At 42.4% G+C, this 25,499-nt stretch overlaps 1 protein-coding gene across 1 annotated transcript in view; it reads left to right on the forward strand.

Moving 5' to 3' along the window:
• Positions 1-25,499, forward strand: part of SKAP1 (src kinase associated phosphoprotein 1) — an 827,172-nt gene that overhangs the window by 560,908 nt on the left and 240,765 nt on the right. Inside the window, exon 5 of the mRNA XM_068262705.1 lies at positions 3,357-3,422. Within this exon, the coding sequence (XP_068118806.1) occupies positions 3,357-3,422 (66 nt within the window). The remainder of the gene's footprint in view (positions 1-3,356; positions 3,423-25,499) is intronic.

Below are 25,499 nucleotides of genomic sequence, written 5' to 3' on the forward strand. Positions count from 1 at the left end.
CTCCCATGTTGTGAGCGCCACTTACCAGAATGCTAAATATTCCATAAATATGCACCGCAGTTTAAATAAGCTGCCTTGAATTTTAATTTCCATGTTTTTTATTAACTGCTCGGCTGCCCAACTGTAACTCTTCTTTGCCTAGAGAGATGCCAGGACGGTATATTCAGCAACCCTGGTGCTGGGTGACTGGAGCATGCATTATTTTTCATCTCCCCTTCTGAGTATGAACAGGTCTCACCTATACTGCTGACATGCACAGTTGCGATGGAGCAGAGGACCTGTGATGGGAGGTGGAGTGAGGGGATGTTTCTGTAGAAGTACACCATTCCCATATTAATAACCACAAATCTATTCACTGCACACTTTTGAACCTGTGTGTAGGTCAAGCTGACCCCCACAGGTACTTTAAATAGTTCTACTTCAAACATTTGATAACTGTTATATTTGGTTTGGTTGCTGCCATTCTAAAAAGAAGCCACCGTACTATATGGAACTTCTCTGGAACACGAGACATTCATACTGGACTAGAGACCGTCATTTTAGCTGCGTGTTTTAGATGTGTAATGATGGTGACAATCAGTTGACCTTCCCACTGAGGTGAGAGCTTTCCAAGATGCAGGGTTTAAGTGACCATGGGTCTTCACCAGAGCATCACGCAATGGTTGTTGGACTTTGCTGCCTAGTGCCCACAAGGTTGCACACAAGAGAGAACCCGAACAGTGAGTCATAGAACAGATGACTCCACACTGTGGAGGAACTGATAACTGGGAATGTAGTCTCAAGGTCTGAGGCAGGCGGCAATTACTCGTAATCTGTGAGACAAGCTAAGGTCAGAGATAGGCAGATTTCAGTTGTAATCCAGGAAAAAGGCAAAGGTCAGAGGCAGGTAGAGTTCAGTCGTAATCCAGGAAACAAGCAAGGGTCACAGGGTAACAAGCTGGGATTGGTTAGATCTTCAGGCTGCCCATGGAACTCTAAGTAGCTTTCTCCACACCCACAGTTCTGAAGCATCAATTTTTGTAAATATGACCTTATTTATAGTCCAACTTTCTCAGCCATATGTTACTATTGGGAAAGCTTAGCTTTAACTATCCTGATCTCTGTTGGTAAAGTGACATCCCAATCCTTTAGTATATTGTCCAAACTTTCCCTAACTTTCCTGCCATGCAACAATTGTCTCTAATGCCTGGTGCACACCAGAGGAGTTTTTCTGAGCATTTTGAGTTTTTGAAACCTCCTGCTAATGTTATCCTATGTGTCTATGCACACTGGAGCGATGAGGTTTTGTAAAAAAAAAAAAACCATAGCATTACATTGGGAAGAGCTTTTGAAACCTCTAGCGTTTGGGGAGCTTTTCTGGTGTGTCTCAGCCCTCAATCTCATGGCTGCAGTCACCATTTGTGTGCCATGGACATCTAAAAGGTGTTTAGTACAAAGTTTTCCATCAGTGCCAGATTTCTACTTTATTCAATTCACTTTGTTGTCATTGTGTAACACAACGAAATTACTTTTCATGACAACCCCATGGTGCATATAGGGAACATAGTGATCGTAACAAGGAAGAGAAGAAATTATTCAAGTATGCCAGCTATTACAGATGTTTAAACAATTTGTACACAGTGTTAATTATTTCAGAGAGGATTCAGAGTTCATCAAGTTTATAGCGGATGGGAAAAAGCTGTCTTTCAGTCTGTTTGTGTGTGTGCGGATTGATCTAAAACATTTACCTGATGGAAGGAGCTCAAACAAGGCATTTCCAGGGTGAGTGTTGTCCTTGATAATGTTTTTGGCCCTTCTCACGCTGCGAGTATTATACAAAAGTTCCAGTGATGGTAGTTCAGTGTCGATAATGGCTTCTGCTGTTTTAGCAACTCACTGCAGGGCTTATCTAGTAGCCTTCGTGCAGCTGTTGTACCAGGCTGTCATGCAATTGGTCAGAACACTCTCTACAGTGCATCTGTAGAAATTAACGCGTCTGTGAGAGGTTAGCGCTCCTTAGTTTTCTCAAAAAGTAGAGGCGTTGTTGTGTTTTGCCAGTTAGAGCTAAAGCATTGTCAGCCCAGGACAGGTTCTCTGCGATGGTGACTCCCAAAAATTTGAAGCTGGAAACTCTCTCTACAGCCTCTGCATTGATCATTAGCGGTAGGTGAGTGGTCTTTTTGATGGTCCTAAAGTCCAGGATAATTTATTTGGTCTTCTTTGTATTCAAATTAATAGTTAAGAGACAGCTGCATCCGGACTTCTGGAAGACACTCGCGGCTTGAAAATTTACTTCAAATCCGCAATAATTCTCAAAAACTACAAGGTCTTTTTGAAAAATACTTTTTGTGACTTCTACCAACTATTCTCCACGACATATGTAGCAATTGGGGTGACAATAGCATGTATGGGGCTTTGCTATTCACCACTAAAGTCCGTACGAAATTACGTGAAATGTACGTGTAATTATGAATGATTATACGAAATCAAGCAAATTTACAAATCGTAATTACGTGGCATAGTTGCGAAAATTAATTGTAATTAGCTGATTACGATCATCACTAATTACATCCCTACTGACTGATGTGGACAATGTATAGAAGAAAACAGACTGGCACTAGATACCGGCCAAAGAAGTTGCTAGGTTCACCGGATTATGTATTTCATGCCCGATTGTGCACTCAGAGGCAATCAAAGCAGGTACTTGAAGAAAGAGCAGGTGAGGCACAGTCGTTGCAACAGAAAATACATTTTAATCCACGGTGGTAGACACATCACGGTACACAGTGGGGGTGCGGGAGGCCTGGCAGCTGTTTCGTTTTTACACCAAAGCTTCCTCAGGGACCAGGAGAGGCCAAGTTCTCTCTTAAAGTGACTGATGTGGACTTTGGAACATGTACATATTGGGGAAGACATTTAATAAGCACAATATAAACATAGCTGGCACTGGCATCAGGGGCGTAACGACAAAACATGGGGGCCCCCTGCAAAACTTTGATGTGACCCCCTTAATATTTACAACTTTTCCCTGGTTTAATACAGTTTTGGAATACAACCTCTGGTGGATTAACCATTGAATTTGTAAAGGTTGCAAACATTTGGGCAACTGTTTGAATTTTTGCTAGTTCTGTCTAGTATGTATCAAGAAACTACTGATTGCAGGCATAGCATTATTTCTCGTTTTAAACATATGCACGTCTGGTACAATAAATGTTTATGCTAAATTCTCCCAAGCGGCTTTTTCGTTGTATCTGAAATGTTTGTATAATGTTTTCTCTCTAAGGCCCTACGTAGTAGTATGTTATCTATTGGCATCTTTGACATTTTTCTCATGAAATTGTATTTATTTATTAATATTCTTTTTCTTTTACTTTTAGAATCTGGAGATACGGAAGAACCCGAAAAACTTTTGAAGCAAGGCTATTTGGAGAAAAGGAACAAAGGTACGCCAACATGTCATCTTTTCTGAAGTGACCACATGTAGGGATTGCTCCTTTAATTGTAATTAATAGGCTTTCTGTACACTGTGTGATTTGATTTTGAGTGCATAATGTGAGCTTATATGCATTAAAGTGCATGCATCCAATGCTGCATGAAATACATTAGATACAAAAGTGTGCAAACTGTCCAGATAAAAAATAGCAGGTGTGGAAGTGCAAACGTGGATGTGCACTAGATGTGATTGAGCCCTAAATGTGTATACACACACAGACATACACTCACATTGCGCATAGGACCTATTAGTTAAATGGTAGGAGTCAGGTTTGTAGTCACTTTTATGATGTTTAACTACTTAAAGTAAACCTTTGAGGTTATAAAACAAACAAGTTAGATACTTACCATTGGATCCTCAAGAGACTTCCTCTGTCTCCCTTCACCTTGGCGTTCCAGCACGGAGACCACCAAAGTGCAGCCACTCTGTGCCTGTGCAGTAGCATGGACTTGCTCTGGCTTCAGTGGAAAAAACCAAGCCATTTGGATCTGTGCTACTGCACAGGGTCAGATACATTACACTATTCCAGCCTACACTTATTGGGGCTGTGGGGAGAAGGCCTGTATAGCACTCGGCATGCAGATGTTCTCCTTGACCTGCAAGGAGATGGGTACAAGACTACTTAAGATTCTGCCTTTGAGACATATTGCAGTAATTAAAGGGGCACTATGGTGAATCAGTGTTAATATAAAGGCTAGATAAAGTTAAGCAAACATGGGACAGAAGTAACTATGAAAAATAATTGATTAAAAAAACCAAGTAGAGCTGTTAGGATTTTCAATACTTGATGGTTACCCGTAACCTTCAAGTATCTGTAAATGAGAGAAACCAGGAGCCTGATGGTGGGGTATTGCTAGGTGGGTTGGTATATAAGGCAATTGTATATGTATATACATGTATATACTCACAAGGGTGGGTTGAGGAATCTGCACCCACCGTCAGAGCCTGCGGGAAACTTGACCGTCCCCGCTTGGTCTCCCAGGTTTGTTGCTGCAGATACTGGTTGGTTGCTATCCTTGAATAGTATAGAGGTCCTCATGGCTATTAAAACCCCAAAGGGTATGGACTATACTAAAAACACTGGTGGAGGCACCCTTGATGAATAATGACAACTGTAAGCTATAGTATAAATGAGAAGTGTCTTACCTTCTCAGAAGGACAAACAAAGTTTCATGGAAAATGATATTTATTCATTCACGTTAAAACAATGCGTTTCACTGGGTCTTGGCCCACGTCCTCAGGTCAATACAAGTGTCTATAATAAAAATCTATATACATCCAGAAACAACAGTATCAACAATGTTTATAGCTCAGATGATGCTCAAATAATGTTCAGAGTTCTCACTGTAAGAGTGCACAGAGAAATCTTTAAAGTCCAGCGGGAGATCCCCCTTATATAGACAGGAGTAGGTAATACGCCCTAATATAGAAGGCATAGAATGCATACGCAAACACATGCAGCTGATTAAAAATAAATATTAATAAATATAAAGTACAATTGACGTACGGGTAGATACATATATATATATATATATAGATATATATATATATATATATATATATATATATATATATATATAGTGCTAATGCAAGGCTGTACAGTTTCTACCCAGCCACGCTATCTAGGGATTGTATACTGATCCCTGCTGGGCTACATGGATCTACTGTGTGGATAGGCCTTAATAGAATATGTCTTCAGAGGCACAATGCTGCATAGTGGAAGGAAGGAACGTGAGATTATTAAGGTAATAAGAACCCTTCTTTTATCACTCACTCATACTTAGCCATTAGCTTGTAGTATACCCTTTCTGTAGTGATATATCAACCCCTAACTACCGTATATACTCGCAAGCAAGCCGACCCGCATATAAGCCGACCCTCCAACTTTTGCCTGAAAAACCAGGAAAAAATGATTGACCCTCATATAAGCCGGGGGTAGGAATGCTGGCCGCATGATCCCCCCCAGTGTGTCCCAGTATAGCTAGTATAGTGCCCAGTATGGGAAGGTAGTGCCTCAGTATAGCTAGTATAGTGACCAGGGTAGCTAGTATAGTGCCCAGGATAGCTAGTATAGTGCCCAGGATAGCTAGTATCGTGCCCAGGATAGCTAGTATAGTGCCCAGGATAGCTAGTATAGTGCCCAGGATAGCTAGTATCGTGCCCACTATAGTGCCCAGGATAGCTAGTATCGTGCCCAGGATAGCTAATATCATGCCCAGTATAGTGCCCAGGATAGCTAGTATCGTGCCCAGGATAGCTAATATCATGCCCAGTATAGTGCCCAGGATAGCTAGTATCGTGCCCAGGATAGCTATTATCGTGCCCAGGATAGCTAGTATCGTACCCAGGATAGTGCCCAGTATGGTGCCCAGGATAGCTAGTATAGTGCCCAGGATAGCTAGTATAGTGCCCAGGATAGCTAGTAAAGTGCCCAGTATAGCTAGTATAGTGCCCAGGTTAGCGAGTTTAGCGCCCCCCGCTCCCCCCGCCCTCTCCCACCCGCTCCCCCCGCGGCCGCTGCTATTACCTTAGCTCCGCGGCTTCCTATCCCCCTGTTCTGCTCTTAATTCACAGCAGCTCGCCCCACGGCGGCCGCTGCGTGATGACGGAGGAAGTCGCAGAGAGCGGCTTCCTGGTTATTATGGGAACCTCTCTCTGCACTTCCTCCGTCATCACGCAGCTGCCACCGTTGGGCGAGCTGCTGTTAATTAAGAGCAGGACGGGAATAGGAAGCCGCGGAGCTAAGGTAATAGCAGCGGCCGCGGGGGGAGCGGGTGGGAGAGGGCGGGGGGGGAAGACCCTCAGGCACATCACTCGCAAGCAAGCCGACCCCCAACTTTTGACCCACTTTTTGTGGGTCCAAAATTCGGCTTGCTTGCGAGTATATACGGTACTTTTAATGCTCTGCCGCCTGCTGCAAGAGACCATAAAGGGAGACAAAACTGGTAGGAATTTGGGGGCAGCCTTAGAAAATACCCAAGTGTCAAGTCAGAACACTTGATCTGTATGCTCATTCTAGCCAATGAATTCAAAAGGCATTAGAGGCAAATCGTAAACCCAGCAGCTTGGCTAGTAGTAGTAATTTTTAAAAGACAATCATCTCTGTTGCCTTCAGTATTCCGTTCACTCCAGGTTTCCTTTGAAGCAGCCACCATGACAAACAAACAAAACTAAATAGGAGAAAAACATCCATACTGGTCAAAATGTGCAACTCATTCCTTTCCTATCACATCTGTAAGTTTCTGCTCTATGGGAATTTAAGCCCAACTTGCTGACAAATCTGAAACTCTAAAGGCTTTTCTGACTGAAATTTAAAAGGGGCATTTGCTGAGCATTCCTAATAGCTACTGAGCGCCCTCCTATTTAATTCTGAGCGCAAAGGAATGAAATGAGCCAAATGCCTCTGTTCACAGTTCCATGTTTTGTTGGCAGCATGATGCAGCTCTCGTATTTAAACCTTTGCCCACATGCAATTCACTTTTTCTCCTGAGATTTCCCCCAGATGATATTTTCACACTTTGTCATAAATGCCTTTTAAACCACCAGCAAGTAAGAAAATACTGAAAATAATTTTGATAGTACTTTTTTTTACCAACTTTTAGGTACTTTTTTAATTGTAAAATGCTCAAAAGTTATTTTAAAGAGAATTTTAAAATTGCATGTGGGCCCACTTTGGCTCTGATTCAGTAAACTTTTCTCTTTATTTATTTTTTACAGCCGCTTTGTATCTTCCATATCAATAAAACAACTTTTCAGGCCTAAACAAGCAAAGAAGTATTTCACTGGTTCTCGTTCCACGGTTTTTACACCTTAAAGTGCCTGACATTTTTGACACTTTAGCTGTGTCGTTTTGATACAGCAGTAACTTTTTAATTATCTATGCCATCTTAGTGATACATATCTTGTTTTTTTCAGTACAATCCAGGCTTTCTTTGAGTAATATTTGTCACCGAAAACGATTTAGTTTTATAGTCTATTTATGGGGAAAAATTAGGCGTAAATGCAGAAAACACACATTTTGTTTTTCATTTTTCACCCTTCCTAATTTTCACATCACACATCCCACAGTTATAAAACATTTACAATTTACCCCATATGCCACATTTTACTTCTAGCTGAGCATGTGTTGGCCATTATCCCCAATCTGCGCATCTGTGGTGATCGAATGCGTTTGCTAGGGCGACAGTTTAGGGGGCATAGAGCTCTACTGATGCATCACTAGGCAATGGCAGAGCGTTACATCTGTAGAGCATTGGGGCCTGAAACTTTCGCCTTAGCGATTGCATCCGATCGCAGTCATTAAACATTTATAAACAGGTTTAGGTATTGTAGGGGTTAATAATGGGTTAATAGGCTAGGTTTGGGTTTAAAAAAAATTAAAGTGACAGTACCAATAAAATAAAAAGCATTTTTTAAAATTCCCCATTCATTTTTAACTTTTACAACTTTTTTTTTTCTAACTTTATTGAATGATTGTTGCTAGCTAACAGCAACAATCATTCAGTTTACCATTCAACGTGCACGCACGGTGGCAGACATCGGAAATTAACCACTTCCCTACCACAGGTTTTTCCCCTTAAAAACCAGAGCATTTGTCACCTGTCAGCACTCATCCCATTCATTCCCCAATAATTGTGCAAGGATACAGAGGCGCCAAGCTATCATTTGACGCAGAGCTGTGAGATACTCTGATCTTTCATTGCCTGATGAAGCTGGATGTTTGCCCGTGAAACACGTTGCACTTTTATATAGGAGTATGTGAATAAATTGCCTTTTCTACAATCAACAGCTTTTTTTGGTCTGTTTGTGTGTGGACGGTCCACCACCGCCACCTAAAAACGTTTTAAACTTTTTATCTTGTTTTATCCTACTGGCGCCTCTGTATCCTTGCACATAAAGTTATCCACCCTTGGCAGAGCCGGATTAAGGCTAAATGGGGCCCTAAGCAAAGTAACTGATTTGGGCCCCCCCATCATGTCGTAATAGAATCAGAAGATGCAGCTGCACAGCAATATGCCGCACACACCGGGCAGCCGAGCTACTGGTTGCTATGGGCAACAGCACGCTTTCCTCTGTGGGTGCACAATGCAGGGAATAGCAGCGGCAAAATGCAGAGTGAGAGATGAATGGCTGGGACATTTGCACTCAGGGGCTGGGGCACCCCTGTGAAGAGGGCGCCAGACAGATATCACAGCAGCAGCACTTTCCCCCTGCATCTCCAGCCTGGCAATAGCAGAAAGCTCTGGACACCGCCAAACCGGAAGCCGTTCCCCAGACAGAATTACATAACCACTCCCACCACCGAACAACCAATTTCCTCCCAAACTAGACAGCCACCATGCAGCCTCCATCCCAGTGAATACGATAGTCCAGCAGAGAAGGCAGCCGCAGTGGGGGAGAATGACAGCACCAGATGAATCACATTCACCTATTGCGATCCAAGCAATAGAGGTCCCGTCATCCGGAGCCCATCTGTCTCCTCTAGAGTGCTGCCGCTCTGTTACTACTACTATTACTACTTCCTACTTCCTGTCTGATCTGAGAATCAGGAAGTTCAGAGCGAGCGGCTGCACTGTAGAAGAGACAGATGGGTTTCAGATGATGGGATCTCTATCGCTTGGATCATGGATAGGCGAGTGAGCGTTTGCCATCTGTTGCTATCATTCTTGCTGCAGCTGTGGTTCTCTGTGGGAAGGGAGGGTGGAGTGGCCAGAGGCAGAGCGCACAGTAGCAGTAGGGGGACCTAGGAGGAGAGCCTGGCTCTGAAGACAATCAGCAGCGCACGGCATCATTTGACAAGACAAGACAAATAACATTTATATCGCGCTTTTCTCCTGGTGGACTCAAAGCGCCAGAGCTGCAGCCACTAGGACGCGCACTATAGGCAGTAGCAGTGTTAGAGAGACTTGCCTACGGTCTCCTACTGAATAGGTGCTGGCTTACTGAACAGGCAGAGCTGAGATTCGAACCATGGTCTCCTGTGTCAGCGGCAGAGCCCTTAAAGGGACTCCAAGCAGTGCCTGTGGATATGCCTTTAAGCATACCCACAACTAATTCATTACATCCTCACACCTACCAGCATGATGTTTGTAATTATATCCCCCTCGGTTCCTTATATTTCATTGCATTGTGCTGAATCGAGCTGCCAACTTTGGAGAAAAGTCGTCCTGTGGCCGTGATTTCGATCGCAAAAATATCGAAAACTAAAAGGCATAGAGCAGCCGTTTATATATCATTGGAAAGAGGAGAAAAAGAGCTTTAAAATGATATGCATCTTTCCATAGTTACTGCACTGCTCAGAGTCCCTTTAACCATTATACCATCCAGCCACCGCTGACTTTGGAGAAAAGTCGTCCTGTGGCCGCAATTTCGATCGCGAAAATATCAAAAACTAAAAGGCATAGAGCAGCCGTTTATATATCATTGGAAAGAGGAGAAAGAGAGCTTTAAAATGATATGCATCTTTCCATAGTTACTGCACTGCTCAGAGTCCCTTTAACCTTTATACCATCCAGCCACCGCTGACTTTGGAGAAAAGTCGTCCTGTGGCCACGATTTCGATCACGAAAATATCGAAAACTAAAAGGCATAGAGCAGCCGTTTATATATCATTGGAAAGAGGAGAAAGAGAGCTTTAAAATGATATGCATCTTTCCATAGTTACTGCACTGCTCAGAGTCCCTTTAACCATTATACCATCCAGCCACCATTGACAGGATGGCAAGGGCTGGTTTATGTGCTGATGGGGCCCCTTTGACTCTGAATGGGGCCCCAAGCGACTGCTTTTGTTGCCTGGTCGGTAATCCGGCCCTGACCCTTGGTGGAAGGGTGACATACCCTCCTTCTGTCTACAGAGAGCGACATCTTAGTCCTGAGTGGGGTCAGGCCTAATCTCCCCACCTGCTTATACAGTGGTTGCCTTCGAGCAACCCAGGTTTGTAAGTATGTTACTTACGTTTCATATTTTCTCTAATTTGTACATAATATACTACACTATATTGGGCTCTCGGTCTCCATCTTCTCATTCCCCAATAATTGTATCACTACTAATCACAACTAAATGATCTATATCTTGTTTTTTTCACCACCAATTAGGCTTTTTGGTGGTAGTATTTGTTTTTAGTAATTACTTCATTTTCTATGCATTTTAAAGGGAAAAAGAGTAAAAAAAATTCTCCATTTCCATCCATTATAGTTTTAAACTAAACAATGCTATCATAGGTAAAACGCACACATTTTATTTGCTAATTTGTCCTGGTTATCCCAACATTTAAATTTTGTTCCTAGTACAATGTATGGCGACAGTATATTATTTGGAAATAAAGGTGTATTTTTTGTTTCTTAACTTTTTATGATTGATCACTGCCATTGGCTTTGGCAGCAATCATTCACTATGTTGGGCACTCTGATTGGCTGGAGGGAACATAGTTCTCTCTCACCAATCAGAGCCTGGCGGGTGCCCATACGTGCGCGCTCGTGCACGATTGCGCGCAATAAATGTACTTATTTATTATTTTTGATTGATCACAGCCATTGTCATTGGCTGTGATCATCTTTTACTGGGGGGGCCCTTCACTGGCTTTAGGGAACACAGTTCCCGTACACCAGCGGCTTGCCGGAGTTGTGGCCACGCTTGCGCGTGCATGCGCGCTCTCGTTCGCCCCCGCGATCGCTACAAAAGCATTTTGTATTTATTTTTATGGATGACCGCTGCCTTTGGCAGCGATAATCCTATACTGGGGGCACAAATAGACTTTTGGGAACAGAGTTCCCTTTTCCCAACAGCTGACCGACGAGTCGGCCCCTTGTGAACGTGCGTGATCGCCCGCACTGAATCAAAAGAGAGCGGTACATATATACACGCCCCTGATCTGCAGGTGAACTGTACAGGGGCGTGTATATACGTACCACAAATCCGGAAGTGGTTAATGCAGGACGTAGATTCTACGTCCTAGAACACACAGGGGGGCTAATTAGGACGTATAATCTACATCCTAAAACCTTGATCAGTTAAAATAAGTTTCCCCAAACTAGTTTGATATTACTTTTTATCACATTAAGTTATTGCAAATTAATTGCAACAATGCAAAATATGCACAGATTATCCTTAAAATTGAGCTCCCCCCCCCCAAAAAAAGTTAGATATTTAACCAGGTAGAGGGGAAGCCTCCTCAACCCCATGGTTACTGGGTACCCACAAGAGCTTGTTGGATATATTCTTGGGCCATGCTCTGCACTGTGTATGATTGTAGCCATACTGCTCTCTCTTATCTAAAGCCACGTAGGGTTTGCTCTAATATCATTTCAAAATTAATTGCAACAGTAAAAAAAAAGTTACAGGGTCATATTAGTTATTTTAGTAACTAATATGACCCCCGTTAGCTTTCAATAGTTGTTTGACACGATTTGGCATTGAGTCAGTAGGTATACCACATATGCTTTTGATTACAGGATCATGCTACACTTTGACAGCTGCACGTATCAACTCCTCTTTGGTTATGCAATCCTACTTGGACTGTCCTCTTTTGCATATGGCCCGGAGATTCTCAATCAATGAATGTCAGGCTAGTTACCTGGCCAGTCCAGCTCACAAATACTGTTCTTGGAAAATTCCTGTGCTTTTTTTCAATTTGTCTAAGTAGAGGTTACCCATTTTCAGAATCAATTTGGATTTTTAGCACTTTTAAATATGTCAGACTGCTAATTCCAGCGGCTAAAAAACAACAACCCCGCAACAAATTTATGTTAGGATGTTTCACTGATTGACATACTTAGAGGTCAATGGTTATTCTTTGTTCTTTCTTACAAAATGGCACCACTGCCCCTGCACCTCAAAATGGCTCTTATCTGAAAAGACTACTTTCCTCCATTGGCCAACAACAGTGTTGGGGGGAACCGGAAAAAAGGGTGCATATGGCTAATGGACTAAAAGGGCGCACCATAGGCTCCAGTGCAAAATATCAGCTATTGGGCACCAAAGAAGAAATTAGGGTGCCCATTAAATAGCGGTTGCCAGGACCGTGTAATCAAAATTTGTCATTAACAAAATAAGATTTGTTACAAATATCGTTTAGAAATTTGTTTTGACTATCGGTTTAACTTATTTTAGCATTTTAAAAATCGTTTTTAGGAACACAATGCGTAAATTATCGTTTTGAAGCTTATTAGCTTACAAATATATTGTTTTTTGAATTTACCTTGTTTTCAGAATTACAATGCTTAAATTATGGTTTTCACATTTCTAATTTAATATATTGTTTTTTATATTAACGTTATTTTAAGATTTTTTATGTGTACATTATTGTTAGGCTATTTATTCTATTACAAATATATAGCTTTTTCATTTTTTTATATTACCATTATTTTAAGAATTTGTATATGTGTACGTTATTATAAGGCTTTTTATACCATTAGAAATATATAGCTTTTTATATTCCTGTTATTTTTTGGGTTAGGCACCACCACGGTGGCCTTAGTGTTAGGCACCACTAGGGGAGTCTTAGGGTTAGGCACCACCAGGGGAGTCTTAGGGTTAGGCACCACCAGGGGGGTCTTAGGGTTAGGCACCGCCAGGGGGGGGGTCTTAGGGTTAGGCACCGCCAGGGGGGTCTTAGGGTTAGGCACCGCCAGGGGGGTCTTAGGGCTAGGCACCGCCAGGGGGGTCTTAGGGTTAGGCACCACCAGGGGGGTCTTAGGGTTAGGCACCGCCAGGGTGGTCTTAGGGTTAGGCACCAACAGGGGAGGTCTAAGGGTTAGGGATAGGTACAGGGAGGGTTCTGTGTGAGAGTAGGGTTAGGTTTAGTTGTAGTAAAATGGCGGTAATATTTACTTTTTTTTTTACTATAGTTATTATGAATGTACTTTTTTTCATTGTTATAAACAATATTTTCAGATTTTATTACACAAAGAAATGATAAAAGGTTAGAGATTACGATTATACATATAGGGCTTGATTCACTAACCGGCGCTAAGTATTAGCGCTGGAGTGAAAAGCCAGTAAGTGCCCAAAAATTAGCTTTGCGCGCACTAATAGCCGCACAAAGCTACATTGCGCACAGCACCGCGTGCTGATAATGGCGCACGATGCACCGATAATGTCGCGCCCACTGCGCTGTAAACGTTGCACCCTGTGTGCCGAAAACGGCTAACCCGATTCGCCATTTTTGGCACACCAGGTGCAATGTTTACAGCGAAGCGGGTGCGACGTTATCGTCGCACCATGCGCCATTATCGGTGATGTGTGGGCGCAAACAACCTAACACCCTGGTTTGCGCCCACAAAGTTTTAAGGCTCACTAACCGGCTTAGCGCCGTTTAGTGAATCAAGGCCATACTGTATTAATGTTTTCAGTGTTATAAACAATATTTTCAGATTTTTTTTAATTACAAGAAGAAACACTAAAAGAAGGCTATAGACAATATTATACAATTATTACGATTATACATATATTATCGTTTTCAGTGTTATAAACAATATTTTTATATTTGTATTACAAGTAGAAACAAAATATGATTATAGACAGTATCCTTAACTGTATTTCTTTACAATCTACACCACGCGCCCTTTTTTCCTGGCACCCTTTTATTAATGTTTGCGTGTTAGGGTGTCTTGCCCAAGGTCTGCTTACTGAGTAAGGGGTTGCTAGCTTACTGAAAAGGAAGAGCTGAGATCCAAACCCTGGTCTCTCCTGTGTCAGAGGCAGAGCCCTTAACAGTACACTTTCCAGCCACTCACTTTCCACCAGCTAGACAGCTAGACACCAAGGGTGACAGCTAGACACCAAGTAATGGTGTTTTGGGGAGGGGGGACCACTAGAAACCAGGGAACACTGTAACGCCGAACTGGAGGGGAGAGCAGCCAGGAGGGGGGCAGGGAGGGGATTGTCCCCTCTTCCTCAGCTGGGTCCCCCTGTCCCCGCTCCCCCTCCAGCTATTTGCGCAAAAGTTGTTATATTGTATGTAGGCAGCGAACAGGGAAGCTTACCTTCTCTCCTTGTGTTCAACCGCCCACTGCTTGACTTTCTGCAATGCTGCCCTCTATACTCAGAGGGCGACATTGCAGAAAGTGACGCAGCGAGCGGAGGAAGGTAATAGCGTCCCCGCTCGCTGCCTACATACAATATAACAACTTGTATGCAAATAGCTGGAGGCGGGACGGGGGAGCCAGGTGAGGGAGGGGGGTTACCCCCCCTCCCCGCCACCCGCTATCACCCCCGTCCTGGCTGCTACTCCCTCCAGCATGGCGGCCCTCTCCTCACCAACAGGCTGGGACACAGAAAACGGATCTGTCTCTGTGTCCAAAGCTGCCTGTGTAGAGGAGGATCCGTTTTGCCATTAATTTTCACTACCTCTCCGTGTATCCGGGGTCCGTGCAAATCCGGACCATCTGTTCAGGTTTTCAAAACAGATTCCCTGAACGACCACAGATCCGTTTTTTTTTGTGTGAAAACTGACGCTATTTTTAACATTGGTATCCATGGCTCCGGTTTTGATCCGGGCCAAAAACCGGAGCCACGGATTTGTTTTTAGAACAAGTGTGAACCTACTCTTAGTGACTGACTGCCAAATCAAACTGAACAACATTTGAAAATTGAAGGGGGTCCGATTAGTTCTTTAAATACATTGGAATTGACATTAAGGGATATTCTGTGAGTTCTTCACACTGTTGTAATTAATTTGTACAAGACGGTACAAGTTTAACCTCACTTTATCTCAGTCAAGAGTAAAATAAAGCCACAAGGACAGAAACTGCCTCCCTTAATGCATCAAGCATCTTACCACATCTAGCAGTCATGGGCATAACTATAATTGCCCCCCTCCCCCCGAGAGTCCACAATGATTGGCTGGCTGCATGGCACTTGCTAACTAACCAGGAAGCTTCTGCTGCACATTCTGTATGATTACATTATTAGGCTCAGGACCTCCATTCTGTATGATTACATGATTAGGCTCAGTATCCAGCCTGCTGTAGTCTGTCTGCTCGATCACTGTCCTCCCCATTCCCTTCCCCCCTCCACTGATTGCATTCTGCACATGCACAGTTACAGCCGGGACCATGCATGCGCAGTGGGGCACGACTGAGCCAGTTGGAAATGTTCCGGGCCACACTGCAGGAGAACAGAGAGGATCTGGGAAATGGTGATCAAGCAGATGGACTACAGCGGGCTGGTGGAAGGCCCAGATAAATGTAACTCTACACACTTTATCTCAGGTGTGCTTTAAGAATTATCCTTTTACCACTACTCTGCCTTCTAAGCTAGTTATCTATTAATATACACACACATTTTCCTCTAGTCCCTGCATCCTCAGCTTCTTGTACCAAGCTAATATGGGGAACAACGTCAAAAGCCTTTACAAAAAGTAATTTGTAGAAAAAAAATGAGAAAACCTCTCCTATAAGAAAAATAGTCCTTCAAAACGTTTACTGAATTAGCACCACTGTTTGGGCAGTCATCTGTTGATGCCATTGCGTTTGTATTGCACCTTCCCCACACCGCCTGGACAGTTGTCACTCGCCAGGCATTGCATGATTAGAGTTGTGTATATGGATAATGTAATTTTTGATTTTATATACGATATGTGTGCAAGCCTCCCGTTCCCTTTGTACGGGAAGACTTTTGTCTCCATATTTTTTTTTCTATGCATAGCAACAGTAGTAGCAGTAGGGTATTGTACCGTGTTAGCCATCAGTAACATCATAGCAACAGAGTAGAAGCTAGCAGGAGGACCTGTATATTGCACATCACTACCCAGCAGTCTTTACAGTGCAGGCTGTCATACTATGCAAACTTGCCAATTGCTCCAGGTTCCTCTCTGCTACAGAGCACAGCGTAAAGGAATCTGGCACAGTAGATGGCACACAGCACTCACTGAGCACAGAAGAAAGCTGTCTCTTGGGTTAGCTGGGTTATGGAGTTGCTCTGCTCCTGTGTGTGACATGCTCACTGAAACAATGAGGAGAAGGGGGTGTTCTCAGGGGACACTTAGGAGTTGTCATTTACATGGCAGTTCTCTGAGTCAGTGCTTCATCCACCGGGTATTTAGAGCATGCCTCCATGGGGCGCTGAAACTAAATTTCCATACAGACTCATTATATTGGCTTCATGATCCCTGCTAACTCAGGACCACTTTTTTTTTTTTTTTTAACTAGATGTGATATCCTGAAAAATTGATTTTTAAGATGCAGACACTCTTATCATCTACAACTGTGCATGTCAGCATATCTGTTACGTTACAACAAAAATATGCATACTGTTGAAGTAGAATGAAAAGAAAAAAGAATCTGTCACAGCCTACATCAAAGAGCTAAAGTCTTGGAACAGTGTGTGACGCCTTTGCTATATTTCATATCGAATGCATCATAACCTCATACAGTTTTACAGTGTCGCAACCTGCCAAAGAGTTAAATCTTTTTAGCTATCACAGACAGCAGCAGAGTTAATTAGCTCTCAGCCTTTATCAGGCCTTCCTGGGCTTCCAAGCCCCCTGCTGACTGCGTAGAATCGAGTGCGGAATCATGCGGGAAAAAACGATCGGGTCGCAAAATTGCATGGAAAATCTTACTGTGTGTACCCAGCATGAGAAGTCATCAATCCAGAGTTGGCACTGACAGAAACTCATAAAGCAGGCTCTTACCAGCCTGACAGTCTCCAAATCTCAATGCTTCAAAGAGATCCTTATCTACTTTCACCACACAGCTGTTTTTACAAGGAAAAGCAAACTCCCAGTAACCCTAGAAAATTCATATTTTTCATAATTCATGTTTTTCTAGGCCCTAAGTGCATGCTAGCTAACCCATCTTTACGGAAGTTATTATGGCCAGTCTGACACACATTCTTGAAAGTTCCCAGACAAATCGAACATACAGCTGCTGGGCATTACAAGTTGTCAGTCGAACTTTACAGTTTAACACTCATGTTTCATATGTGTGAATTCATAAAGCCTTTGGGCCCTTTTACACTTAATGCATTGGTATGCGTATTGTCAGGAATATATTGGGGTGCTGATGATGTTAGGAATACAGGAACATATTCTTTCATTTTTCTGCCTGTGTTCCGTGTAGTTCTGCTAGAAGGGAGCTGTTGCCTTGAGTTGCTTGGGGCAAGGAAATGGGTGATTGTCTTGGCCATATGAAGTACTTTGAGTTTCTGTATGCAGTTCCTCTGAGAGTGGTTCCCTGCTAATGGGATTATCTGCCTGGCTTTCTGAACTCAGGAGACGGCCCATTGTCTCAATACACAAAGCAAGACAAAACACAGGAATGTTTGAAATGTATTTGACAGCCTACTGGAAATGATTGAAGGGGTGAAGTCCTTTTGATAGCATTTTGAATTATTGGAAAACTCTGCAGACTTTAAGGGCTGAGACAGGAAATCTTTGATCAGCTAGGAAATACGGTCAACAATGGGGTTGTCACCTGTAACGTGGACTAGGGAAGTCTTTTCATGTATGTGGGCTACAGTACATTTTTCACAGGTGGATGTTAGATCTCTGAAAATCCAACTATGACTGAGGATGTAATTAAATCTAGCCCCCCCCCCCCCCCCCCGTCCACACAGGCTTACAGCCTCGAGGCGAATATTTCATTATAAAAACCAGGGGACAGCTATATCAAATCAGTCCCCTCCTGACGGTAGCGGCAGCTGGTCTCCTGGCCCAAGCTAGTGGACTCCTGGTCTAACCAGAATTGTGTCCGTCCACAAAAGTCCAAGGTTCTTCTATCTGGATTCCTGTATTTTGGTAAGCAAATTGCTTGGTGTGTATCTTTGTAACCTCTTATTTTTTTACTTTGTTTTTGTACATCTTTTGTATATATTAAGTTCTGCATTGTTCTACGTTTTTATGGAATATTAAATCATTATTTAATAAGCTTGACTTCTGCTGTAGCTAACACTCATAGCCTAGAAGAGACTGAAGTGTAACCGTGTATAAGTTCATGCCTAATTGTACGCTTGAGCAACACTACCGTATGAAATTGTAATTGCATTGTGTGTATGAGGCACTTCTGCGCTCGACAGCCGAGTGGGAAGTCTAACAGTATCGTTCGGAACGACTGTTAGTGGTTTTGCTTCATTACAGTGTAAGATTGCAACTGTGTGTGTGTGCGTGGCGTTATCGTATTCGGCCTAAGCGCAAAGCTGACCCAAATACGAAAACGCGGAGTGCGTGTTGAGCACTCGACAGCTGAGTGAACGTGTCTAGCAACGGCTAGTGGTGGCAGTGGGAAGTGTTTGAGGGGTCCCAGCCTTGTTTTTAGCTTAAATAAGGCTGTTCCCCGCTTGATCAGGTCAAACCCGCAGTCGGGAACCATATACGCAGGCGTGCCGCGGGCCGGTTCCTGACACGTATTTTTTCATAGCAGTGCATGGTGAAAAAGATTTCAGTTAAAATGCATATAGTCGTTACTGTGCCTTTGGTAAACATGGGCATTATATTAAAAATAATTTTTCAGTTTTAACCGAGAGCAACTGATTAAGTGTAAAAGGGCCCTTACTGAATGTGAATCTATTTATTGATATGATTTATGGACATTGAGAGATCAGCATACCAGGTATTCTGCCAGATCTTTGTCCTTGGACTGCTCCCAGCTCAAATTGCAGCATGGCTGGACTTTGCTTGTCATAGCCAGTCCCAGCTTCAAAGTGGGTAAAACCCAGTGATCAACTCAGTCCTGCGTCCTTTGTCTACCATCTTTGTCGAATTCCATCCAACAACAGGCCAGCCGGACACTGGCGAAAGCACAATAATTTGGATTACTTAGCACAAAGACTTTACTGCTTATTCTGCTAATCAAAACTTGACATGTTACATTTTTTTTTGTTTATTATTTTTGTTATTTGATATGTTTAATAAAAATAATTGTTTTTTACAGGTATTTAAACCAAAGTTGGTTATAATTTATAAAAATGACAGATCTCTCAGACTTTCAAAGAGGCCAAATTGTTGGTGCTCGTATGGCAGGCACTACTGTAACAGAAACTGCCTGAATGCTTGGCATTTCAAGAGGTACTTTCTCAAAATTACTGACTACCTTTGAAAGTGAAGGAAAAATGTCCTCAACAAAGCACAGTTGTGGCCGAAAGTCGAAGTTGTCTGAGAGAGACTGTCGGACTCTAAATCGAATTGTTAGAAAAGCTCGCAAGACCACGGCTCCTAAAATCACTGCAGAGCTGAATGAACACCTACAGAACCCAGTTTCCACAAAAACTGTTCGTCGGGAGCTGCACAAATCTGGATTCCACAGAAGAACTGCAATTAGAAACCTCTGCTCTCAAAGACAAATGTTTCAAAGCATTTAGAGTGGTGTAGAAACCACCAGAATTGGTCCCTCGAGCAGTGGAAAAATGTGATTTTCTCTGACGAATCATCGTTTACCTAATTTCCGACCTCCAGCTGAGTGTACGTTTGGAGACAGCCGAAAGAAGTATTTCATCCAGACTGCCTTCTCCCAACCGTAAAACATGGCAGGGGTTCTGTGATGATCTGGGGTGCTATTTCTTGGAAATCCGCCAGCCAATGATTTCCCTTCATGGAAGAATTAACAGCCGAGACTATTTAGGAATTTTGGATGACCAAGTTCATCCTATAGGTCAAGAACTGTTTCCTGAGGGGAATGCCATATTTCAAGATGATAATGCCCCAATCCATAAAGCTAGAATTGTTAAAGAATGGCACGAAGAACATTCTAATGAAGTTGAGCATCTCATCTGGCCACCACATTCCCCAGACCTCAACATTATTGAGCATTTATAATCGTTATTAGAGATTTAATTAAGAAGTCGATTTCCGCCGCCATCGTCTCTAAAAGAACTGGAGGGTGTTTTAACTGAAGAATGGGTTAAAATTCCTTTGGAAACAATTCACAATTTGTATGAATCAATACCTTGGTGAATTGAGGCTGTAATTGCCACAAAAGGTGGACCTACACCATATTAAAATATAGTTTGTTGATTTTGAAGGTGTTTCCATTATTTTGTCCAATCCCTGTATTTGTTTGGCAGTTTTAATGTATATTTCTTGTGTATAGTTTATATGATAAAACTAACAATTTAATATTTCCAGTTTTGCCCTTGTTACCTGATTATTCTTATCCATGCTAGAACTTTCTGTCCTCAGAAGAGACACACTACCGCATTGTCTTATCTTTCACCTCGGAGAAAACGGTATACTTAAGCTGGCCACTAACGGTCCAATTTCTAGCGAAAAATCGCTCGAGCGATCAGAAATTCTGATCGTATTGGTTGTAAATAATCTCCATTGGTGGACACAATCGAATATGAACGAGTGAAAAAAATGTCGCCCGAATGAATTTTCATCGAACAAAAATTTGGATTTTCTTGGTGGTCGTGATAGATAGGAAGCAATGATTGGTTAGTTGATGGTGTAGTGAACGATTTTTCATCCGATCAGAATTTCTGATCGCTCGAACGATTTTTCGCTAGAAATTGGACCATTAGTGGCAAGCTTTATATTGTCAGTGTCACTAGTAGCTGGCTGAGCTTGAGCCAGGGTCACATGGCTCCCTCCCATCTCTCCTGCATCATGGCCTTCTATTGCATCAACCCACATACCTCCTCTTTCACTTTCCGAGTCAACACAACCATCTCTGTGACTCTTGCTGTCAGCTGCCCTCCACCCGCATGGTGCTTGGATGTGGATCGGGAAACTCTTGTAGATGACTTGCTGCATCCTGATTATGCTCCCGCTGTCTTGGAAGCAGGCTGTGCTGCGGAACCATCTTGGGAACTGATTACTGGGCCTTCCTCCTCCTCCGTGCCGTGTGGAGACAGGGCTCCACTGCTGCCCTTTCCTTTCCCTGATGATTAGAAACCCTCTCTGGACACCAAAAGAGCTGAACTATGATTGTCAGGTATATTGAACAGGATGTCCTCTGGAGGACACGTCTCCTAACATGCCTAGTAGTCCATGACCCCATGGTCATATCTTTATGAATTGGTGATTTACTAGTTAAGTTGCAAATAACCTTGTTTTATTTTGGAGAGTGTTGGCAGCAAATTACCAGATTTCCAGCACGAAATCAATAACCTTTTTGTACCAATTGTACACACAATCAAGAGTGTATCATGTATGGACACACCATCCAATCTTAAAGGAACTCCGAGCACCTCTCATTGGCATGGCTTTAAGCCAGACGACTTCCAACAAAGTCGTGCTATGACTCCTCTGGAGGAGCCTCTTGCAATGGCCATGCATGTCACTTTCTCTTCCTGCTTCATTCAGTGATGCACTTCTCTAACAGAGAAGACAGGGGTGACCCGAATGTTATTACATTGCCAAGATGGCAGCCACAATTTTTAAATTGAAATCGAACGAAAACTATTTGATGTAGAATGGCGATTCAGGCATCAAATGAAAGAGGAGAACACAAGCTAAAGAAAGGTCTTTAAGTACTTTGCAGTACTGGTCGTAGTCTTAAATGCATGCCTATGAGAGGTGCTTGGTGTCCCTTTAAACGTTTACTTTGCTCACAGTATGTTTGCCTTCAGAACCCTGTAGTGGTTGAGTCGTGAATGGCAACTATGGCATAGTAATTGGGAATGGTGGTTGTTTATTACACAGCAGCACTGTTGGACTGGCTGCAATGTGATCAGCAGTGAGCCTAGTATCTAAATGCTGACTCTATAGAAAGCTGCTATTTGCATAGGCTGCACTAGTTATTTCTGGGCAGTGCTGTAAGCAGCCCTGTATTCCAAGATAATGGATGTGAAAGTTTGGGCAACGTTGTTAATTGTCATGATTTTCCTGTATAAATTGTTGGTTGTTACAATAAAAATGTAAATTAAATATCATATAGGAGACACACACAGTTATATTTGATAAGTGAAATGAAGTTTATTGCATTTATACGCAATAATTGTTTAAATAAAATTTGGCAGGTGCATAAATTTGGGCAAATTTTGTCATTTTATTGATTCCAAAACCTTTAGAACTAATTATTGGAACTCAAAATGGCTTGGTAAGCTCAGTGACCCCTGACATACATACACAGGTGAATCCACTTATAAGAAAGAGTATTTAAGGGGTCAAATGTAAGTTTCCCTCCTCTTTTAAATTTATCTGAAGAGTACAACATAGGGGTCTCAAAACAACTCTCAAATGACCTGAAGACAAAGATTGTTCACCATGGTTAAGGGGAAGGATACAGAAAGCTGTCTCAGAGATTTCAGCTGTCTGTTTCTACAGTTATGGTGGCCATACATGGTACAATAAAAATGTTTGATTATACCGTTTATTCAATCTAAATGATCGAATCAAATGAAAGTTGAAAAAAAAAATTTGATCAAGAAATTTGGACGATTATCCCGTTTTTTCAAGAAAAATCAGATCGGACATGCTGGAAAAATCTTTATATTCGATCTGACGGAATAATCGAACTAAATTATCTAATCGAAAAAAAATGAAAAATTGTGCCATGTATGGCCACCTTTAGGAACATATTGATCAAATGGAAGACCACAGGCTCAGTTCAAGTTAAGGCTCAAAGTGGCAGACCAAGAAAAATCTCGGATAAACAGAAGCAAAGACCCACAACATCATCTTGCTGCAGATGGAGTCACTGTGCATCGTTAAACCATTCGGCGTACTTTACACAAGAAAGATGCTGTATGCAGAGGAAGCCTTTTCTCCGCCCACAGCACAAACAGAGCCACATGAGGTATGCAAAAGCACTTTTGGAAAAGCCAGCTTAATTTTGGAATAAGGTGCTGTGGACTGATGAAACTAAAATTGAGTTATTTGGGCATAACAATAAGCTTTATGCATGGAGGAAAAAAACACAGCATTTCAAGAAAAACACCTGCTACCTACAGTAAAATATGGTAGTGGTTCCATCATGCTGTGGGGCTGTGTGGCCAGTGCAGAGAATGGGAATTTTGTCAAAGTTGAGGGGCACATAGATTCAACTCAGTATCAGCAAATTCTGGAGACCAATGTCCAGGAATCAGTGACAAAGCTGAAGCTGTGCCGAGGCTGGATCTTTTAACAAGACAACAACCCTAAACACTGCTCAAAATCCACTAAGGCATTCATGCAGAGGAACAAGTACAACGTTCTGGAATGGCCATCTCAGTTCCCAGACCTGAATATAATAAAAAATCTGTGGTGTGAGTTAAAGAGAGCTGTCCTGAGCCATCAAACCTGAATAAACTAGAGATGTTTTGTAAAGAGGAATGGTCCAAAATACCTTCAACCAAAATCCAGACTCTCATTGGAACCTACAGGGAGTGTTTAGAGGCTGTAATTTCTAGATAACAGAGGATCTACTAAATATTGATTTCATTTATATTTTATGCACCTGCCTAATTTTGTTTAAACAATTATTGCACACTTTCTGTAAATCCAATAAATTTCATTTCGTTTCTCAAATATCACTGTGTGTGTCACCTATATGATATATTTAAAGAGACACTGAAGCGAAAAAAAAAATATGATATAGTGAATTGGTTGTGTACTATGAATAATTACTAGCAGATTAGCAGCAAAGAAAATATTCTCATACTTTTATTTTCAGGTATATAGTGTGTTTTCTAACATTGCATCATTCTATAATATGTGCAGATTACACAACACTCAGCATTCAAAATGAGTCTTTCAGAGCAGGCTGTGAAGTAATGACCTCTCCTCTAGCAGAGGAAAAGTAAATAGTCCAGGAACAGTTGAGATAATAAAAGTCAAATAACAGCCCTCTCCACGACTAACTTAGTCGGAGAGCTTAAAGCGGAATATAACCCTGCATTTCAACTTTGCTCTAAAACATTATTTACCACATATTATATGCAAAAAGCATTTTTTTTTTACTAGACCAGCATTGGAAGGGTTAAACACAGAGGTTTTAAGTTCCGTGCAGACATTCAGATGGTTACATTCTATTTAGTTAGTGTGTAACTGTTTATCAATAGATACATCTCTTTGGCTGTCCTCCAAGCTCCTTCTCAGTGAGAGAGATGAGTCATAATAAACACATATTTGTAAACAAAAAGTATCTAACTCAAGTTCGGATTCGGTTGCAGAAATCTCTAGGGACTTTAAAGCCCTGTGTAACCCTTCCAATGCTGGTCTAGTAAAAAAAAAAAATGCTGGTTGCATATAATATACTGTAAATAATGTTTTAGAGCAAAGTTGAAATGCAGGGTTATATTCCGCTTTAACCTCCTTGCCGGTCTAAAAAATCCGGCAAGGAGGCAGCGCCGCACTTTTTTTTTTTTTTTAAATCATGTAGCGAGCCCAGGGCTCGCTACATGATAGCCGCTAAGCGGCGGCATCCCCCCACCCACTCTTGGTGGCATCCCCCCACCCACGCCTTCGGCGATCAGAGTATGCAGGGAATCCCGTTGAGAAAGGGATTTCCTGCAGGGCTTCCCCGGTCGCCATGGCGACCGGGCGGGATCGTCGTGACGTCAGAGGGAACTCCGATCCGCCCCTTAGCGCTGCCTGGCACTGATTGGCCAGGCTGCGCAGGGGTCTGGGGCGGGGGGGGCGGCTCGGCGCGGCGGGTAGCGGCAAATCGGCGGCAAGTGGCGGCGATCGCGACCTACACGCAGCTAGCAAAGTGCTAGCTGCGTGTAGGGAAAAAAAAAATTATGCAAATCGGCCCAGCGGGGCCTGAGATATCCTCCTGCGCAGGTTACCCCGAGCTGAGCTCGGGATAACCGGCAAGGAGGTTAATAGCTTGTTTGCATAGAGATAACAACTGGAGTTTCTCAACTCTTCCTGTACTGGAAACAATTACACTGATGTATCTGATCTTAATGTTTTATTTCTTAGCTGTGCTACACATACAAATCGTAATATCATCATTTTTTTTTTCGCTTCAGTGTCTCTTTAACTGACATTTTTTATCGTAACAACCAATGATTTATACAGGAAAATCATAACGATTAACAAGGTTGCTCACACTTTCGCATCCCACTGTAAGTCAAATAAGGGGTCCTATGCTAATATGTAACTGGGGTCGTTAACATGTTTTTGATAGTAATAGCTTTTTTTTTTCAGTAAATATGACCTCCTAA

The sequence above is a fragment of the Hyperolius riggenbachi genome, chromosome 12, assembly GCF_040937935.1.
Source record: "Hyperolius riggenbachi isolate aHypRig1 chromosome 12, aHypRig1.pri, whole genome shotgun sequence".
NCBI lineage: Eukaryota > Metazoa > Chordata > Amphibia > Anura > Hyperoliidae > Hyperolius > Hyperolius riggenbachi.